This window comes from Peromyscus maniculatus, chromosome 2 (assembly GCF_049852395.1).
Source record: "Peromyscus maniculatus bairdii isolate BWxNUB_F1_BW_parent chromosome 2, HU_Pman_BW_mat_3.1, whole genome shotgun sequence".
Classification (NCBI taxonomy): domain Eukaryota; kingdom Metazoa; phylum Chordata; class Mammalia; order Rodentia; family Cricetidae; genus Peromyscus; species Peromyscus maniculatus.
Window position 1 is genome coordinate 143,765,489 of NC_134853.1, and position 20,631 is coordinate 143,786,119.

The 20,631-nt window shown below is 53.4% G+C and overlaps 1 protein-coding gene across 1 annotated transcript in view; it reads left to right on the forward strand.

Moving 5' to 3' along the window:
- Positions 1-1,175: 1,175 nt before the first annotated feature.
- Grik3 (glutamate ionotropic receptor kainate type subunit 3) overlaps positions 1,176-20,631 on the forward strand; it is a 220,002-nt gene continuing 200,546 nt past the window's right edge. Inside the window, exon 1 of the mRNA XM_076565053.1 lies at positions 1,176-1,518. Within this exon, the coding sequence (XP_076421168.1) occupies positions 1,404-1,518 (115 nt within the window). The 5' untranslated portion in view covers positions 1,176-1,403. The remainder of the gene's footprint in view (positions 1,519-20,631) is intronic.

Sequence of the window (20,631 nt, forward strand, 5' to 3'; positions counted from 1 at the left end):
CTCCTGCCTCGCTCCACAGCCCTTCTCTTCCCTCGACACCCAGCGCCACTTGAAAAAAAAATTATTATTGGTAATAAACAACATTTATTTTTAACCCTTTTAAGGCTTGCTCCCTTGCGGGTCCTACTCTGTCCCATGGAAAATCAGTTTTTCTGTATTGTTTCTCTGGAGGAATCCGGGAGGGGGCTCCAGTTCCTCCCGCATAGTTGCGGAAGAGGACTGAGAAATCAGCCGGCTCCAACTCTAGCGGCCCTCGGAAGCGAAGGCTTTGGCGGTCCTTCTCCGCAGCCCTCCTACTGACCGTGCGTGGTCAAGTCTTACCTTCCACGCAGAGAGTCTGGCCTGGTCTCTCCCTCCGGGTTAGTTCCTGAAGCTCCGCACCCCCTAGCCCAGCACTGACAGTTCTCTGAATTTTATCCCCCGCCCCTCATCCTGCCCTGCAACCTCCAAGCTCAGGGCCAACCCCGCTATCCTGTGGGCTGGAGATCAGGAGGGAAACCAGCTCCGGGTCAGTCTCCTGCCGCTGCCGTCCGGCCAGCTCCGGCCTCGTGGGAGCTGAAAGGCGAGGCTCCGCAGACGGCAGGCTTCGGGTCTAGCCGCTCCCGGCGGGCGCATTTCCTCCAGCTGGTCCGGCCGCTGGGCTGTCGCCGTCTCCCGGCTTGCGGTGCCAGCTCTGGCGCTCCACGCTTGGCTCCCCGGCTCGGATCCTTGCCCTGGGGGCGGCAGGGTAGACGGGGGACGTCTGAGCTGCGGAGGAGAGTCTCCATTCTCCGGGCGTACCCCCCTCCCAAACCCAGTCCAGGGTCCCCTTCCCCGCCCTCTGCGCAGGTGTGAGCGCGCGAGTGTGCACCCGGGCGAGTGTGAGTGGGAAGCGTGTGTGCGCGGGGGAGTACGCGGAGGGAGCGCGGGCGGCGGGCGGCGCGGGAGGCGGGAGGCAGGGCGCGGGGGAGGGGGCTGGGAGGGAGTGTGTGCGCGCGTGCAACTCCACTCCGGGGCTTTGTGCGAGCCCGGGCGATAGCATCGGCGGCGGCTGGAGGAGGAGCGGCCGGAGACGAGTGCAAGCCCGCCCGGCAGCCGGGGCAGGTGGGAAGCCCGCGCGGGAGCCGAGCTGACACGAGCCGGAGACGCCGCAGCCGAGTCCGAGCGGAGCCCGGGCGGAGCCCAGGAGCTCTCGCTCGCGGGCGGCCCGTGGGCGGCAGCCGAGGCGGGGCGGGCGCCGGCGGGGCGGCCCCCCAGTAAGATGTGCGCAGCGCCGCGGGGCGCCCCCTACTCGCAGAGGCGCTCGGGAGCCGGGCGGCTGGGCCAGGCGGCGCCTCGGGGGCTGCTGCGCGCCCGCGCCTAGAGCTGCCGCCCCAGGGAGCCCGCCACGGCCGCGCCCCGGGCACGCTCGGTGGCGCCCAACGATGACCGCTCCCTGGCGGCGCCTCCGGAGTCTGGTTTGGGAATACTGGGCCGGGCTCCTCGTGTGCGCCTTCTGGATCCCAGACTCGCGCGGGATGCCCCACGTCATCCGGATCGGTAAGGGCTCCCCTGGAGCCGGGGGGGGGGGTCTCTGCGCGCTCGGGTGGGGACAGGAATTGGGGTGGGGGTGCTCTGAACGTGATCTGCGAGATTGTCCCAACCTCCCTCTGGGCTGCAGGGCTTGGGTGTCTGCTGGGAGCTCTTGGCAGGGAGGACAAAGTTCCAAAGCCCGGGTCGCCGGCCTTACTTACGGGGAGGAGGCCACCGGGCCGCGGTGGGCGAGGGGCCCTGGGCACACTCCGGGGAAGGCTACGCGGTGGAGTGTGGCGAAGGTTCCAGCTCCAAACCCCGCGCCACGGGGGAATTTCGTCGCGACTGTCATCACGGATGGCCGCAGACCGAGTTCTGGGACAGGCTTCCGCGCAGAGTGGGAGCCCTGGGGAAGGCGCCAACTTCTCTCCCCTAGTCGCCCCCCATGGGCGCCTTGCCGGAGCTCGGGGACAGTCACGGGCAGGGGTGCAGGGGATGGATTCGCCGGACGAGGGCAGCTGATCTCCTTGCTCCTGACTGGCCAAGGAGCGGGGCAGGAGAGGGGTAGTTCCCTGCATGTCGCTCCAGAGGGTCCCCCAGGCCCAGGCCTCTTTCGACCAGGCGTAACCGAGGCTGGGGAATGGGAGAGCCGGAGGCCGCCTAGCGCTGCCAGGGACGGCGCCCGAGGGATGCGAGTGGCTTTTAAAGTTAGCCGAAATCCCTCCGCAGCTGGCGGCGGCTGGCAGTGTACGCGCGGCTTCTGGGGCTCTGGCTTCTCCGCTTCTCTCACCGCCGCAGATTTTTTACTCTGGGCTTTAACTTTGTTGTGGCCATCCGAGGCACCCTGCGCGGCTGCTCTCAGGGCTGGGCTGGAACCGGTGCGTGTCCCTGGCCAGCTGACCCGCTGGGCTGGGCCAGGCTGGGCTACCCAGGAGCCTCCGTTACCGCGGGCCCAGCGCCTGCGCCGGGCCAGAGACCTGGGCAGCCCGGGTTCGCGAGGCACCAACATCTGGTGCGCCGTCAGCCGAGAGCTCTACCCAGCCAGGGCCACCGTCCTCCTCCTCCTCCTCTTCCCGGGCTCCCCTCCAGGAGCCGACTTTGCTCCTGCAAGAGCGGACTTTGGGGTGACGAGCGGTTTGATAAGGATTCAGGAAACTCGGGCCAGGCTTGGTTATCTGTACTTGAGGTTTTCCCTAAGATGCATCCCTCTCGCTCACTCTCCCTAGAGCCACGTCCTCTTGAACTCAGCTTCTGAATGGGGACAGAAAACATTCAGCTCTGCAGATGTTGAGGTCTTCCAGTGCATGCTCAGGACCCAGGACCAAGCTGGGCAGGCATGCACCCAGAGGGAGGCAGAGAAGGCCGGGCACCTGAGGGGACTCTGGGGACAGCCCTCACAGTCAAGCTTAACCCTTTGAAGTCTAGGTTTCTCTAGGCCAGCCAAAAATGTTTTCTGTCTGTGTTCCTGCCCCAGTACTGGCCTGCTCACCATTTCAGCTAGTCCCTTAGGAGTGGGCCACTGTTTTCTTTATTCCTGCTCTCATTTCTTGTGGTTTTAGGGGACCTTCACGGTAGTGTCCTTGAGATAGAAAGGTAATATCAAAAGGGGCTGTGTGCCCCTTTTAGGCTTTGCAGGTCTGCCTTTCTTGGTCTTCCCTCTATAGAGTGGGGTAGTTGTGTTTCCAGACCAGTTTCACGAATGGAAATCTTTGGAGGCCTAGAGAGACAGGCGCAGATAAGAAGAGCCTCAGAGGCGTGGGTTGCAAATGGGCAGGGTATGTAGTCCTCACCGGCCCTTGTCACCGTGACAGTACATAGAGCTGCACTGGGGTCTCCTCATTGGCCCGAAGGGGAGCAAATTCCAAACCTGCGGCCCTTTCTTGAGCCACGGTATAATAGCGCAATTAAGGATGGCAGATCCCCCCCTTTCTAATCTTCTTCATATTAAGCCCCAGGATTAATTAGCGTGTCGGCCCAGGCCATTTATATCCAAGAGCCCTGCCCTATTTGACTCCCAGCCCGAGGACTGGGGTGCTGTACTGATGCCAAACGTGACTACTGGAGCAGGGCCAGCTTTGGGTGGAGGATGGAAAGGCTCTGAGGCCTCTGGGCTTCTTTGGAGCTGCCCTGGGAGCTGAGCTTCTGTCCTTCCGGAGCTTGAGGTTGAACCCCAGCTGGAGTCAGGGCACGGGAGGCTGTGGGGTGGGGGGGAAGGAGGGTAGCGGGGGGGGGGGGTGAGACGCTACAACCCAGAGATACTGCCTTGACTAGACTGGATGCCATCTCTCCTTTCCCATCTCTGGGATCTGAGACCTCTTGGCTGGAGCTGCAGGGATTGAGGCCCTGGAAATTGGCCTCCTCTGAAGCATGCTGGGTGCTTCTGCCAGAACTGCTGGAGCTTGGATCCCGAATCCCTTCTCCAGCAGCCAGGCGTCGCTGAGCACACCGGACCAGAGAGGGTTTACCTGCAGGTGCAAGATGGGCTCTCTGGCCTGGGGAGCATGGTACCCGCCCCTTCTCTTTGTGCCTCTTCTGGGGGCTGAAATTCCTTCTTAGACAAGGAGATGGATAGCTCAGCAGTGTGACAGAGTGCTCAAACAATCTGTCTTGAATAGATGAATTGCATTGCTCTGTCTTTTTGTAATTGTGTCTATCAGAGGGAGAGGTCAAGGCATTGATTGCTTGGATGGTTTGCAAGTAACAAAGGAGAGTGGGGGAGAGAGCGAGGGAGAGAGAGTAATTGGATTGTAGTCTGCGGGGGGAAAATGATCATTGATTATTTTATATGAATATGTGGAAGATGTATTCTGCGTGTGATTATCAAGGGCTGCCATCGAAGCCTTGTGAGGCAGATTGTTCTGCATTGTATTATTATTGTTGTCCTTGTTATTGTTGTCCGAATGGATCCTGGTCTTAACTTAGGATAGGCAATTAGATGCAAGGTCTTCTCAGCCAGATGAGCTTTAGCGACCTTCCCTGGGGACTTGAATTTGCAGGTTCATAACCTTAAGCTGAGGAGGAGAGGTGATGGACGTAGAAGCCAGTGGCTTGGGTTTTCTCTTCTATTTGCTCTTAGTGGACTGGATCACTGTGATACAGTCCTCTTCTTCCCACTCAGGTGCTCAGTTTCCCCAGATGCACACCATTTGATTGACATAAACTGTGATGTCAAGTTCCCTGGAGAGCGGGCTGGCAGGAGATGGTTATGGTCCTTGTAGGTTTCCTGGTTGTATCTTCCCTAGGACTACAGATAAACTATAGGATTGAGGGCTGCTTGGGATTTGAGAAAGGACCCAGGCCGTGGTGGCAGCCGCTGGAGAAAACTGGCGAGTCTTCCTTGTGATGAGGAGCCGGGTGGCTGGTAGTGAACCCCGGCCAGCCAGTGGGGAAGTTCAAAGCCAAATGACTGCAGAGACATAAAGCAGGTGTAAAGGGGGGTGGGGTAGGAGGGAAGGGCGCACCCGGCTCTGCGTTCTTGGAGCATCCACAGACTGGGCAGAGCTGAGCAGTTTCTGAACGTACAGGGATCCAGAAGCCCTTCCCAGGGGAATGAAGCCCCCCCCTCCCTTGTGCCACTCCCCTGGTCAGATCATCCAAATTGTCCTGAACACTCGCCTCTTGAGTTGGAGAGTCACTGCATGTAAAACAATGAGGGATTCTCCTGACTGGCGATGTGCGGAGACATTGCGCCTTGTAGGAACAGACAGCCGCTGAATGAAGATCAATAGGGTTTTCCCCCCAGAAGTAAATAGCTTCAGACAAAACCTGGGAGTGGCCCGAGGGGCCTTAGAAAGCATTAACTTGAGGAATTTCTGCTCACTTTTCAGCCCAGCTGCTCTTGTCAGCTCAGGCTTCCCCCCTCTTCTCCAGCTGGAGTTTAATTTCTCCTCGATGCTCGCACTGCGCTGAGCAGTCTTTTGACGCCAGGATGACCAGGGGTTTTTAGGGATGGTTTATGTGGGGTGAGCCAGGCCTGGTTAAGCTTTTCCGAGGTCATGGGCATCCCCCTGTGGCTGTGCATGATGGGTTGAGTTTAGAAGTCTTGACCAGTAGTGCTGTTTTAAAGAGGTTGATCTCTGCTCCGCACCTCTACAGAGGTGCAGGAGTGTTTGGCCCCCTTTGACATCCTTTGTGACCCCCGCGAGCCGCCATGTTCACACAGGCACAGTGTTCTAGCACTGGGAAGTAGAGCACCCTGCAGAGACAGAAGGCCCAGGTCAACCTGTAGGTATTAGAACTAGAACTACCCTTCCTTGGGAGGCAAGGGCCTATGGAAAGGGAGCTGCAGACTTCGGGTAGTCTTGGAGAGGGAGATTTGTGCTTTATGGCTAGGGCTGTTTCTAATGCATTGAGGCAAGGCCTCCCCTATCCACTCACAATCGGCCACCCCTCTCTCCCCCTTACAGCTCACCCTGAGCCCTGTCATCTTTGCTCAGGACCTTCTAGAGGCAAGTGAGATCTGAGACTTTACTGGGTCATGCAAAAGCAGGTAGGGAATGGAGGTCTCCAGGCCCTGCCTGGCAACAGAGAGGACTGAAATCCAAGAATAAGGACCCTGGAGTGTCCTCCACAGGCTGGAGTGGTGAGGTAGGAGCCCTGGGTGGGTAGAGTCCCCCAGAGGATCAGATGGAGCTGGCGCCTTGGCCTTGGCCTTGTTTCCCCGGAGCGCTTTTCTTCCAGGTGCTGATTCCTCAGCAGCAGCACCAGAGGGCAGTGTGTCTGTGCTCAGATGGCCACCAAGCCTCCTCCTGCCTGGGGCCCCACTGAGTCTGGAGCATAATCAAAATAATAAAACAGCACCAATACCATGGCCATAGTTTATTGGGCACTTAATAGCTGCCAGGCTGTTTGGAACGCTCTCCAAACAATGACAAGAAGCAGAGAGATAGTAAGTGCTCAATAAAGGTTGCTGCAGCATTTTCTCCGTTATCTGATGGAGCCTCTACGATGCTGCTGGTGCCCTCCCCATCTTTGCAGACAAAGAAACGCAGCTAGGTGAACTCCTTACTCAGGAGCCTGTGCCCAGTGCTTGGTGGACAAGGGACTTGGACTGCAGTCAGCCTCCAGATCTGGCGCTTGGAGCTGGTTACGTCGTTGGGAGATATCAGCAATTTATAAAGGGGTGAAATGCAGGTCTCATGCCCGTGGTTCTGGAAGCTGAGCAAGGTCGTGCTGGGTGGTTCTGGGGCTCTCACTGGCCCGGGATGGTTTCTCCACCACGGTTTAGCTCCAACAGTGTTCTCGTGCAGCATCAGGCTGGCCTTGCTGATGAGCCATGTGGTCAAATGCTTCCTTCAGTGAAAAGGGGTGGATATCCAGGGAGACACACACTCTTATGTTTTTCTGTACCCCACCTAGCCTCGGCTTCTTGACGGTCCAGTGCTTTCATCCAAGCCCCAGGCTGAATTCTTCCGTGGGTGAGGCCACTCTAGGCACAGAAATCCCTCTGCTTGGAGTTTTCCAGGATATCCTCAAAGACGAGGAATGTCAAAGCTTTGAGCTCCAAGGGCCCTGTGTGTATCTCACCTCCATCCTTTATCACCCTTGTGCTAGCAAAAGAAGATGTGTGGTGGGTGGGCTTCTCTTTGTTCTTCCTTCCCGTGGTCTCGCCTCCCTTTTCCTACCCTGGTCTCATTCCCTCTCCGCTCCATCATCCTTTGCAGGCTACCGATAGTTTTTATGTTGTTCTATTTTTAAGCAAGAATCACATGCCTATCTTCTAAATGGAGCCTATTTGGTTTGGAACCGAGACTGGTGGGCAACGTACAGGGCATGGTGGTTGCTGTCAGCAACTGCCACTCTGCTGGTAAATGGAGCTGTGTCACCTACTCACTGCAGCAGTGACACTTTCAGGACTGGCTCGGACAGAGGGGTCGGCATCTCCTGTACTGTCCAGTTTCCCTGTCTGCAAAGTGGGGAAATAAAAAATGCCTGTCCCCCAGGGTCAGACAGTTGTGATGTCTTTCCAAACAAGCTTAAGTGGCTCCAAAGACTGACATTAGTTCTTGGCTGTTATTCTTGTAGCCAGAGACCTGGACTGGGGTGAAACTTCCAGGGTGTCAGGATTTAAGGAAGCTCCCCAAAGATGAGGACCTTGAGCTTGCCTCGATGATGCGACAGTGAGTGCTTCCTTAAATCCTGGCTCTGCCCATCTTCCGGGTGGGCTTCTGGTTTTACAGTTCTTGGATGTAAAGATGCATAAGCTGGAAGACACAGCTCTCACCCATGGGGTGTGGAGAGGGGAGACTGGAGGAGCGGCCAGGGAACTGCAGAGGAGGGCAACAGGCTGCTTGATTTGTGTTTTTCTTCCCCCTTTAACACATTTTACTGCAGCCAGGCCTCAGAGCCCTCGGTGCCCGCACCCTTCCCCCCACCGACTTGGCTTTGTTTCTTTGGAATTGCCTCCAGAGTCCAGGCTTGCCTCTCCTCTACCTGCCTCCCCTCCCGCTGGCATTTTCTTCTCCTCACAGCTCATTTACAGCGCACGTTCCTGTGTCTGCTTCCCTTGACCTTTATACCTTGTTTGCTAGTGTTATTGACCTTGACTGTGGTTAGGCTTGGGGATGGATTTGGGCTTTCTCTAACGCTTGTGATCCTGCCACCTGCTTTAGACAAGGATCTGCCCAAGGTTGCCCATAGCCATCTTTGCCACATCGCTACCAAAAATGGATGTTTCATGATGATGTATTCTGTGGATGCTAAGCTAGCTTTTTTTTTTTTCCTTTATGTTTTCACATAGAAGCTAGCATGGGCCTCAATATGCCATGTCTGTGTTAACTTAGGGATTTTTTTTTCCTGGCACCTCTAAATAATGATGTGTCTGGGTTTGATGAGATGTAGCTGACTGTCATTTCAGTGTGAGGCTACTCATGTGTGCTTGCTTCATGGCCTCGGGTGAGTCTCTTCCCCTCCGAGCCTCCAGTTCTTCTTTGGCTGAGAGAGAAGTATTAACATGTAGGGTGATTCTTGTCTGTTGTTTTTGACCTACAAGCACTTTGTGTGGTTGAGCCTTGTAGGACTGCCTTCACAGGACTGCCTTATGGATTAAAGGAGATCAAGTCTGTGGAGCTCTTTGTACAGGGCCTAACGTTTAATAACTGAGAAGAAGGAAGGGTTCCCCAGGGTGGAGGCCATGCCTCTGCCATCAGACGAAGCTCTGCTCGGTGCTTTGTGTTTACCCTGGTGCTCATCCTCCCACGCAGCTCCCTGTGTGGCATTGGTTCATTTCACGCATGCCAGGGTACCCTAAAGTGGAATGGGCAGGTCCAACCTCTGGGCCAATTACAAGAGCAAGAGAGGTGCCCTTCCTAGGACACTCCTGGACCGTTGTTTATCACACACCTGCAGCCTGGGGCGTTGCATTTGCAGCGGTTTAATTGAACTGCATTTTAAAAGCATGTGTTCAGAGCCGGAAAGACCCAGGGGATGGTAGTGGGATGCTCTTGAGGGATTAATCTGGGGAGTTCTGGCTAGCCCGCCCTTTTTAAGTGGGGTGTTCAATGTTTGTTTCTTGGACAGGTCAGGGGGCATGAGAGATGGTCTGTGGCTAGGTCAGAGGGACAGACCCCGCTCTTGGGGGGAAATGCCAGGTAATGAAGGCTCCAGCATGAGCTGGGGAGAGGAGTCCCCATCCCCGTGGCGATGGAAGGATTGGAGATAATGAACTGGGTGAGAACAGGGGGGAGTGTCGGGAGCCTCTCCTGCAAGTCCTTTGGTGCTGTGCTGAGTGGTGGTTAAGGACTGCAGATGGAGAAAAGGAGCGAAGTAACCAGATTCCTGTTTTCTGTCAAGAGGGTTCCAGTCCATAGGAGACAATTAAGTCTCATGCTATTCAAGAGGCGATACAGACAGGCTGCTGGTGGAAGGGGTTTTATAGAGTTCTCAGAAACACTGCAGGACGAGCTCTTTAAATATGGCAACGCCAGGGACCTCTGCAACAACCCCCCCCCCCCCTCTGCTTTGCAGAACTGAATGCGCTATTCCAAAGAGCTGCCCAATTGGGCGGAAAAGCGGGAGCGGGAAGCCAAGGACTTCCCAGGGCTCCAAGCATCCCGGTTTCCTGTCTACAGTGAAGAATCGCAGAATTCAGGCTGCAGAGAACTCCAGGGGTTGTTCTGGGCTTCTGGTTCTCCAATATTAGCTTTCATCAGAATCATGGAGAACTCCTTCAAACACTGACTGCCAGGACCCCAGCCCCAGAGGGCTGCCACTCAGCCGGTCTAGGGTGAAGCCTTTGGGTTTTTTGTTATGGGTTCCCTGATAAAGTGAGTGTTGCTGACCTGAGATATATGTCCTTCCTTGTTTCCTTCCTTCCTTCCTTCCTTCCTTCCTTCCTTCCTTCCTTCCTTCCTTCCTTCCTTCCTTCCTTCCTTCCTAACTCTCTCTCCCCCTCCCTCTTCCCGCCTCTTTTGTTTGCTTGCTTCTTTGAGTCAACGTCTCACTTTGCAGTCCTGGCTTGCCTCAGATTCTCTGCTATCCTTTTGCCTCAGCCTCTGGAGTGCTGGCATGCTAGACCTCCATTGTGCCCACCCTGAGTGCCACCCTATGAGACACCGCTGTTGCAACACGGTGGAGGATCTCCCTGGAGCCAGCCTCTAGCTGAATACCTACAGTCTCGGGAGCTTGCAGCTTTTAGCTCCCACCCATCCTTTGGTGCAGTGTTGGCTGCAGATGCCCACCTTGGAAGCAGAACTCCGTCTGCTGGCAGTTCTGGGAAGGCAACAGGACTCCTATCTTGGGAACGTGAACTCTAGCATCCAGCTATCTGGGCTTAAAATCCCTTCCTTCCTGGCTATGTGAATTTGGATGAATCCCTTCTTACAGTCTAGATTCCCTCACCTGTGAAATGGGAACCAGTAGCTTTCTCCTCGAGGGATTTTATGAGAACCAGCAGGCTTGGCATGAAGCAGAGGAGGCGGGAAGCACAAAGACTTTTTCTGTTGAGTGCCGTGGATAAGTTTACAGGTTCTAGAATCCGACAGACTGACTCTAAAGCCTGTCTTTGTGATTCCCCACCTTTGCAGTCTTGGGCAAACGGTCACATATTTCAAAATACTACTCACAATGATCATACCTGTCTGCTGACATTTGGTAAGGACTGGGCTTGTTAATACATAGGAAGTGCTTAGAATTCCTCATGTAGGTACTCCCGGGGAGCTGCTCCCCATTGCTCTTGCTGTGAGATCACCAGGACACTGGTTGAGGTGGGCTTCCTATCTTACAAATATAAAGGAATCTCTTTGTTCCAAAGATGCCCAGCTCCATCACCTCCATGCCTTCCATTACACTGCTTATTTACTGAAACTAGTAAAGTCACCATCTCCCTGGATCTTAGCCTTTGCCTCTAATAATGCATCTCCCGGTTATATCAGTCGGTTAAGCGGCCATTTCATTTTATTGATCTGTACCAAGCTTTTGGTCTTCTGAGATAGGAGGTGTGGCTTTTTTGTTGTTGTTTGTTTGTTTGTTTTTGTTTTCTTTTGATACAGTGTATCAAATGATGTAGCCTAGCCTAGAATATACCATGTAGACCAGGCTGGCCTCTTAACTCATGGAGATCCATCTGTTTCTGCCTCCAGAATGCTGGGATTAAAGGCATGCGCCAGCACACCCAGCTCCTGAGGTCTTTGCCACAAGATTCACTGCCAGTGTATGACTTCTCTCATCCTCTTGGTGACAATGATCTTCTAAGCTTTAAGGCAGGACCTGCCATTTATCTCCAGGGAGTTCTGTCATTGAGTCTCAGTGTAGTTTTTCTTCCTTCCTTTCTTTTTTTCTTTTTTCTTGTTCACTGTTAGTGGACCACCCAGGCCTGTTTCCACAGCCCCATCTCAGAAAGGGGGTATAATTTCACCATCCCCTCCTCCTCTGGCTTTCTTCCTGGGGTCTGTAGAGATGAAATGCCTATGGGCTGGAGCCTGGGACCCCTCTGCGGCAGCAAAGCTTTGGGGACCGCCTAGCACGCCTCATGCGGGTCAGAGCCTGGGGTGGACAGGTCTTCCCTACAGCCATGCCTGTTTTGCCTCAGGACATGGCTGACATCAGTGCCTGATGGATTCATCATCTGACCTTGGATTCTCCCACCCTAAGTCACCTTAACCAACTGCAAATAAGCATCTTGTTTAGGCCTTTGTGTTCTCCATGGCAGTGGCCACAGTCTGTGGACTCAGGCTTGGCCCATCCTCACCTCACATCTTCTGTTCCTCTCTACCAAATGTTTAAGGCTTCCCAGAAGCCTCTGCTCCTCCACTCTCACCCCTGACTTCTGCCCTGCTTTTCTATCTGGCCAACTTCTACTCGTACTCAGCTCTCAGCAAACACGTCTTTTCCTCCAGGAAGCCTTTCTTGATCTCCACTGCCTTCTGCAAGTCCCCACAGCCCCGTTCACTGCCCCGGGTGTGATGCTCATTGCATTGCTCTCGGTCACTGCAGAGATAAGTGCAGGGAAGGCCTGGAGCGCGTTGGGCTTGCCCTCTGCTGGACTTTGTATACTGTGCAGTTTGTGCTCGGCTCGTCATAGACAGTGAGTAAACACTTGTTGATCAAATGAATACACCCGTGACAGTGGTCACGGGGACAGAAGGCCACTTCACTGCCTTGTCATTCAGTTCAGCACCTTTTCCACGAGGACTTTATGAACGTGCGTTCTTCTCTGAAGTCAGGGGACTCACGAGGCCTCTGGTATTCTCCCACCACACAGGTTGGCCTCTTCTTTGCCAAGACCTTTCCCATCTAGTCTACCGGGTTACACTGGAGTGGCTGGAGGTGGTGAGCCCTTCCTTTCCAAGACCAGGATTATCCCATTCTTTGTCTGCTCCATATCGTGATAGCTCTCCTCTTGAGAGAGACACAGCTGTCCGCTCCCTGAGGAGACTGAGGATGCAGTCATGACCCCTCGGCTCTTCTGACCTCGCCTCTCCCCTTCTCACTTGTTCTTCAGCATCTTCGATGCTCTCTTGGAGATTGGTCCAAGGACAGGAACTTGTGCCATCTGGTCCTTAATAGTCTGGTTAATCAGGATGACTGTCGGGCAGGGCTGTGATTGGGCTGCTTGCAACTCTGCCAGTCATAGATAGGCTACCCCTTCTTCTTCTCTTTGCCACCTGTCTGGAGTCTGCTAGGGTGTGTAGACGTAGATTGACAGGACAGCTGAGGTGTAACATGGAGGTCTGCGCATCCCCACTGGGTACTCACCTGCTATCTACTTGCAAGAGATGTCCCGGGGGGGGGGGTTGCTTCTGTAGAGCTAGATTACCAAGTTGGGGCTTTGTAGGTGTTCTTTGTCTGAATGAGTGACAGCAGTCTTCCCTTTTGGATTGCTGGGGAAACTGAGGACATTGGTGATGGTCTCACTTCCTGAGTGTCTGGATGACCTGTCCACCGCTGTGGTATAGCTGAGAGTGATATGAGATCATGAAGTAGCCCTCCCCACGCCCCTGTAGATATAGCAGAGGGAGGCAGCCGCCTACTGAAGCCAGGCACTCCGATTTTCTCATGTCCTTCCGTAGGGAAATAGGTGACACTTCCTGAGCAGCAGGAGCCTGTGCTGACAAGGCCACTTTTCCTCCAGTTTAATAGAGGTGACAGCCGTCTATTTTACTTGTCTCGCAACATCCAATCAGTAAATAAAATATGGGGGAACTCTCGGGTTTAACTGAATTACAGCTGATCCCTGGGGAGTGAGGCCTGGGGGAGACTCTAACAGGAAGATTAAGTCCCTGACTTCTTGTAAGAGAAGTAGAGCCTGGGTATTTCTCCTGAATCCTGGAAGTCCCTTTTCTTGTGGGAGGGGACCAGGTCATAGTGTTCAATGTTGTCAGAGTCCATGGAAGAACCAGAGTTCCAGTGGGGGAATGGCCAGTGTTGGGGACCACATGGCCAGTGTTGGGACCACATGGCCAGTGTTGGGGACTACATGACCAGTGTTGGGACCACATGGCCAGTGTTGGGACCACATGGCCAGTGTTGGGACCACATGGCCAGTGTTGGGACCACATGGCCAGTGTTGGGACCACATGGCCAGTGTTGGGACCACATGGCCAGTGTTGGGACCACATGGCCAGTGTTGGGATCACTCTCATTTGTCACTGGACACTGAGGACACAAGAAAAATGACCTGGTCTATGCTTTTTGGTGAGCTGTGGGGGAAAAGTGGGGCTAAAGCATAGACTCCTGGTCCTGGCCTCTTAGCACGCACACAGTCACACATATACACAGTCACACACAGACACACACAGACACACACACACAGTCACACACAGACACACACAGTCACACAAGACACACACACAGACATACAGACACACACACACACACACACACACGACTTTGAAGCTTTAACTTCATAGGTTTATTTATTAGTAGAGGCAGGATTTCACTTTGTTGCCCAGGCTGGCCTTGAACTCTTGAGTTCAGGTGATACCCCTGCACCAACGACCTGAGTAGCTCTGGCTACTAATACAAGCCGCTATACTCGACTAGACATGCAGTCTTTAGAGATCTACACAGACGAGAGTTTTCCAGTGTGGAAAAAAAAGCACCTCTGAAATATCTTTCCACAGAGAGAGAATGCAGATTGGCTCTGTATGTGTTTATAAAAGCTCCCAGATAATAGTCCTGCTAGACTTACTCAGAGGCAGGGGGATGGAAGGCTGCCCTGGAGCCACTGCTGCCTTCAGCACCACGGAGAGCAGCCCGTTTCTGGGCTAGGACGCTTCGCGCTGGGTTGCTCTTCTTTCTAGCCCTGGTGTGGCTAAGGTCACACTTGAACAGGTAGTCTGCCTTCCAGTGCAGGTCCCCTAAGGCTCTGGTAGTCACATAGAGGACAGAGGTCCCTAAGAAGCCCACAGCTGGTGAGGAAACACTAGGAATTTTGTTAAGTAACACATGGTTAAGGGAGGTGAAGCCTCTGGGTAGAATTTCTCCTTTTTTTCCCCTTCCACGTAAATGCTTCTTAAATCTTTGGTGCCGTGTACGACTTGTCTGCTAGGGAGCGGTAGCAGATGACAAAATGCATGAGCATCGCCTGTCAGATAGCACACCTGATAACCACGAACCGCCGCCTGGCCTGCCGCCGTCATCTTTCACATTGCATTTGGTAAGTGGGCTTCCGTAATGTAGTTTTATCCTGCTAAATGTGATTTCTTAAACGTGTTTTCTGTGTTATTGTTTCCTGAGCTGTGGAGCCCTGCACACCTGTAATAGAACCTTATTTACTGCTAATAAATAAAATTACTATTCATTCAGGTGATGGGAAGCCAGTGTGTCACAGCTTCGCGGTGTTCCCTCAAAGAGCCCCAGCTCCAGGTGCATCGTCACCTGGATGTGTCAGAGAAGTCTGGTGACGGGGGGTGGGTGTGACAGAGGCAGCTCCTAGACAGGAAGATCCTGCCACGAGAGAGGGTCACATGTCTCAGAGGACGGAGGATGGGGGAGCTGTTGTCCATCACTAGGGGACTGAGAATTGGCTGGGAGCACTTGCATCAAAACCCAAAGAGACAGAGAAGGCCACACAGGTCAGAACAGCAGAGGAAGTGCCATTTGGACTCTTGGGACTTCAGAGGAAAGATGGCCCCAGAGGCTGACAGCCTTAGAAAGACCTAGAACGTGAGCCGGAGAGTGGGCTGTGGCAGCTGCAATTAGAGCTGCTTTGGGGGCCTTGGCTTGAGAAATGTCAGCATCAAGGGATTGGGGATTTTTGTTGTTGTTGCTGCTTCCCTGAAGAAAGCAGCAGCAGAAGAAAAAAAAAAAAGCTGCTTTAGAAATGTGGCTATTTTTATGCTGTTTGTAATTTTGTGTTTATTTCCTGTCTTTTTCACATGGATTCTGGGCTGACTCAGTGATTCACCAAACATTATCGGAGCGCCCACTCTGTATCGCCGAGTACACAGGACAGGGAACTGCAGGGGTGGGGTGCAGCTGCATCCTGAGCTAGGGAGCATCTCAGGGCCCTCCCTGGTAGATCCAGGCAGTGATAACGCCAAGGTCCCTCACACTGAGGTGTGTGGGGCCTACATAAAAGCCCTGTGCTTGGAGCTTCCTTCTTTTCCTGTATCCTGGGGAAGAGTAACAAGCTCAGAGAGGCTCAGAGCTGAGCTGCATGCCACACAGCAGACGTGAGAGGAAATCCCATCTTTTCCAGCCCCCTTTGTTTCTGCCTTCCTAGCATCCCTTGCCTCTTCCCGATCATTGTTTTCAGTTTGTTTTCTGCCAGGAACTATCAGGCCTCACCTTCCCCTCCAGGATTTATTGTGGCTCTACCCTTAGACAGAAATCCTTCTAACTTTTCTAGATGGGAAGAGATCAACGTGTGTGTGTGTGTGTGTGTGTGTGTGTGTGTGTGTGTGTGTGTGTGTGTGTGTTGGTACTTGAGTGTGTGCAGCTTGGGGCTAACCCCTGCAAGAGTGCTTGAATGTCTCCTTCAATTGCTTCTCCACCTTAGTTTTTGAGATCTCGTGTCCCTCACTGAACCTGGAGTGCACCATTTTGGCCAGACTGGCGGGCCAGCAAGACCCTGGGGTTTGCTCGTCTCCACCCTCCAGCTCTGGAGTTACAGATCTTCACAGCCATCTTACATATATGCTGGGCTTCTGAACTCAGGTCTGCGTGCTTGTGAAACAGACACTTTACCCACTGAGCCCATCTCCTCAGCCCCCACCATCCACCTTTTGAGTGTCTCAGGGATGTGATTCTCCATTATTTCTAGCTAATCCAGATTCTTCCTGATGCAGGGCAAAGCTCTCTGGTCCAGGGCATGACCTGGCCTTTCCTGAGGGCATAGGAACCTCTGGCTCGAAACACATTTATTTTCAGGGCTCTTCTTCCTGGAGTTACAGCAAAGAGGCTCGCAGACAATTAAATTGAAATGGCTACACACTTTCCCTCACAGGGCTTTGGACAGATTTATAATATTTTCTTTTTTAAAAAATTGGGCCTTTTTTCATGGAGACACTGATTTATGGAATAATCAATTTCTTTATCTACCTAATACATTGGAGTGATCTGTCAGTTCGGGCATCAATCTCCCTGGGGCTGGGGAGGGCCGACGGTCTAACAGCCTGGCTCATCAGGCAAAGGGCAGGTTTCCATGTGAGCTGCTTTGCTGCCGAGACTGGACAGAGAGCCTTGGGAGGAAGGCCTAAGCCTCCTGTAGACTCCTCTTCCAGATAACAGGTAGTGCTTTCTTCTCATCAATCTCTGCCACCCCAGGGGAATGGGCGCAGTGCACACTGTTCCCATTACACAGATTTGGAGACTGAGTACCCGAGGAAAGAGATGGCTCAGCTGGTAAAACGCTTGCCTGGCAAGCATGAGGGCCTGAGCTTGATTCCCAGAACCCATATAAAAATGCCAGGTGTGGTGGTGCACACTGGTAATCCCAATGCTGAGCAAATGGAGACAGGAGAGTCACTGGCCCACTGGCCAGCCAGCCTATTCTACTTATGGAGTTCCAGGAGAGCAAGAGACCCTGGAGATAAATTGTCTCAAAGGAGGTGGATGCCTGTCCTAAGGATGACACCTAAAATCATTGTTCTCTGATGTTCCATGTACATGCATCTGTGCATGTACACCTGCACATGCATATGTGAGTGTCCAGCCTCACACACATGCACGCATCAATGCACACACACACACACACACACACACACACACACACACACACACACACACACACACATTCACACCACAGAGGGACACATAGGAAAAGGGCAGGAACTTGAAGACCTGAAGCCGAGAGTGACTGCCTATAAACCTCTAGGTTCAGGCTGGTGAGATGGTTCAGCCAGTAGAGCCATTTGTCAGCCAGTTGACCTGAGTTCAATCCCCAGGACCCACGTGGTGGTAGGAGAGGACTGACTTCCACATATCGTCTTCTGACCTCCATGTGGTGGTATTGTGTTCCACAAAATATTGTGTACCTTAATAAATTTATCTGGGGTCAGAGAACAGACAGCCACTAGATACAAAGGCTAGAAAATGGTGGCACTCACACCTTTAATCCTAGCATTCCAGAGATAGAAATCCCTCTGGATCTCTGTGAGTTCAAGGCCAACATTGGAAATAGCCAAGCATGGTGACACGCCTTTAATCCCAGAAAGCCAGCCTTTAATCCCAGGGAGTGGTGGTAGAAAGTAGAAAGAGATATAAGGCAAGTGAGGACCAGAAACTAGAGGCATTTGGCTGGTTAAGCATGTGGCTGGTTAAGCATTCAGGCTTTTGAGCAGTAATTCAGCTGAGACCCATTCCGGATGAGGACTCAGAGGCCTCCAGTCTGAGGAAACAGGACCAGCTGAGGAATTGGCAAGGTGAGATAGCTGTGGTTTGTTCTGTCTCTCTGATCTACCAGCATGGACCCCAATAATTCGGCTCGGGATTGATTTTATTAATAAGAACTTTTAAGATTCCTGCTACACCTCCACGTGTGCGTGCCCCCCACCAATATAGAAATGAGAATGTAATTTTAAAAAGTCTCTGAGGTCTATAGAAAGAGGGAGGCAAAGCTGGCCTGAGCGGTCCCTGTAGGACTGAGACCAGTGAGTGCTGGCCAGTACCAGCCACTTCATCTTTTGTGCTATTTGAAGATGCAGTAAACTGTCTCATGGGGGTAGTGGGCTTCCTGTAATGGAGACACACAGCTTGGCTGCCGACGTCACAGAGGAGCCCGGGATTCTCTCCCTGTGAAACTCTAAGTCTGCCCGGCTGTATGTCTAAGGCTGCTGAGGACATCCAGGTTTTCTGAGTTCCTGAAAAGGCCAAGGCTATGCCAGCTTCATCTTCTGCTCACCCCATGGAGGCCAAACTCAAGGCGATGTTTGCCGAGAACACTCAGAGCACAGACTCCACTGCCTCCATGGCTCATCTTGTGGTGATGCCACGCATGGGTCAGCGAGGACACCGGTTGCCATAGCCTGCTGGAAGCCACAGCAAGCGGCAGCTTGCTTGGTTCCCGTCTCTGATGTGTGGAGGTTCCTTCTGCAGGGGTGGAGACTGACATCTGAAACAGAAGGTCTGAGGTCCGGCACAGCGTCGGAGCTTCATTCACAGGGTGATGGCTGACCACAAGTGGTTTCACTGCATGTTCATTGTGGGTCAGTATAATGCCAGATATCAAGGTGAACAAGGCAGAAAGGGTCCTTGTCCTCCAGAAGCTCACAATCTGGCAGCAGAGGCAGATATCAAAGCAGGTTCCAGGAGGAAAGTTCGGGATTAAGAAAATGCCATGAGACTTCAAAGCAGCAAGGTGAAGGTGAAGGGGGAGGGATGGGGAAGAAGAGCTCTCGGTTAGCAGATGTAATGTGCCCAAATGCCCAAGGGACTGGTAGTGGTGTAAGCTGCACAGTGTGAGACTCCGAGCTTTGTAGGCAAACACAATCAAATACTAGCAGTTTCACATTGCAAATTAGTGTTGAAAACCTCAAGGAAGTCCAAGTGTGAGCAACACTCATGGACAAGTGGTCCAGGTGACCCTCCTGAAGGATGTTTGGGTGACAGTGATGGACAGGTGGTCCAGGTGACCCTCCTGAAGGATGTTTGGGTGACAGTGATGGACAGGTGGTCCAGGTGACCCTCCTGAAGGATGTTTGGGTGACAGTGATGGACAGGTGGTCCAGGTGATCCTCCTGAAGGATGTTTGAGTGACAGTGATGGACAGGTGGTCCAGGTGACCCTCCTGAAGGATGTTTGGGTGACAGTGATGGACAGGTGGTCCAGGTGATCCTCCTGAAGGATGTTTGAGTGACAGTGATGGACAGGTGGTCCAGGTGACCCTCCTGAAGGATGTTTGGGTGACAGTGATGGACAGGTGGTCCAGGTGACCCTCCTGAAGGATGTTTGGGTGACAGTGATGGACAGGTGGTCCAGGTGACCCTCCTGAAGGATGTTTGGGTGACAGTGATGGACAGGTGGTCCAGGTGACCCTCCTGAAGGATGTTTGGGTGACAGTGATGGACAGGTGGTCCAGGTGACCCTCCTGAAGGATGTTTGAGTGACAGTGATGGACAGGTGGTCCAGGTGACCCTCCTGAAGGATGTTTGGGTGACAGTGATGGACAGGTGGTCCAGGTGACCCTCCTGAAGGATGTTTGGGTGACAGTGATGGACAAGTGGTCCAGGTGACCTTCCTGAAGGATGTTTGGGTGACAGTGATGGACAGGTGGTCCAGGTGACCCTCCTGAAGGATGTTTGGGTGACAGTGATGGACAGGTGGTCCAGGTGACCCTCCTGAAGGATGTTTGGGTGACAGTGATGGACAGGTGGTCCAGGTGACCCTCCTGAAGGATGTTTGGGTGACAGTGATGGACAGGTGGTCCAGGTGACCCTCCTGAAGGATGTTTGAGTGACAGTGATGGACAGGTGGTCCAGGTGACCTTCCTGAAGGATGTTTGGGTGACAGTGATGGACAGGTGGTCCAGGTGACCCTCCTGAAGGATGTTTGGGTGACAGTGATGGACAGGTGGTCCAGGTGACCCTCCTGAAGAATGTTTGAGTGACAGTGATGGACAGGTGGTCCAGGTGACCCTCCTGAAGGATGTTTGGGTGACAGTGATGGACAGGTGGTCCAGGTGACCCTCCTGAAGGATGTTTGGGTGACAGTGATGGACAGGTGGTCCAGGTGACCCTCCTGAAGGAATGTTTGGGTGACAGTGATGGACAGGTGGTCCAGGTGACCCTCCTGAAGGATGTTTGGGTGACAGTGATGGACAGGTGGTCCAGGTGACCCTCCTGAAGGATGTTTGGGTGACAGTGATGGACAGGTGGTCCAGGTGACCCTCCTGAAGGATGTTTGGGTGACAGTGATGGACAGGTGGTCCAGGTGACCCTCCTGAAGGATGTTTGGGTGACAGTGATGGACAGGTGGTCCAGGTGACCCTCCTGAAGGATGTTTGAGTGACAGTGATGGACAGGTGGTCCAGGTGACCCTCCTGAAGGATGTTTGGGTGACAGTGATGGACAGGTGGTCCAGGTGACCCTCCTGAAGGATGTTTGGGTGACAGTGATGGACAGGTGGTCCAGGTGACCCTCCTGAAGGATGTTTGGGTGACAGTAATGAGGCTGGGCCAGATCCTGAGGACACTGGGCAGCTACTGAGGACTTTGTGAGGGAGAGGAACAGAACCAAATCGACACCTCTAAGAAGTCATCCT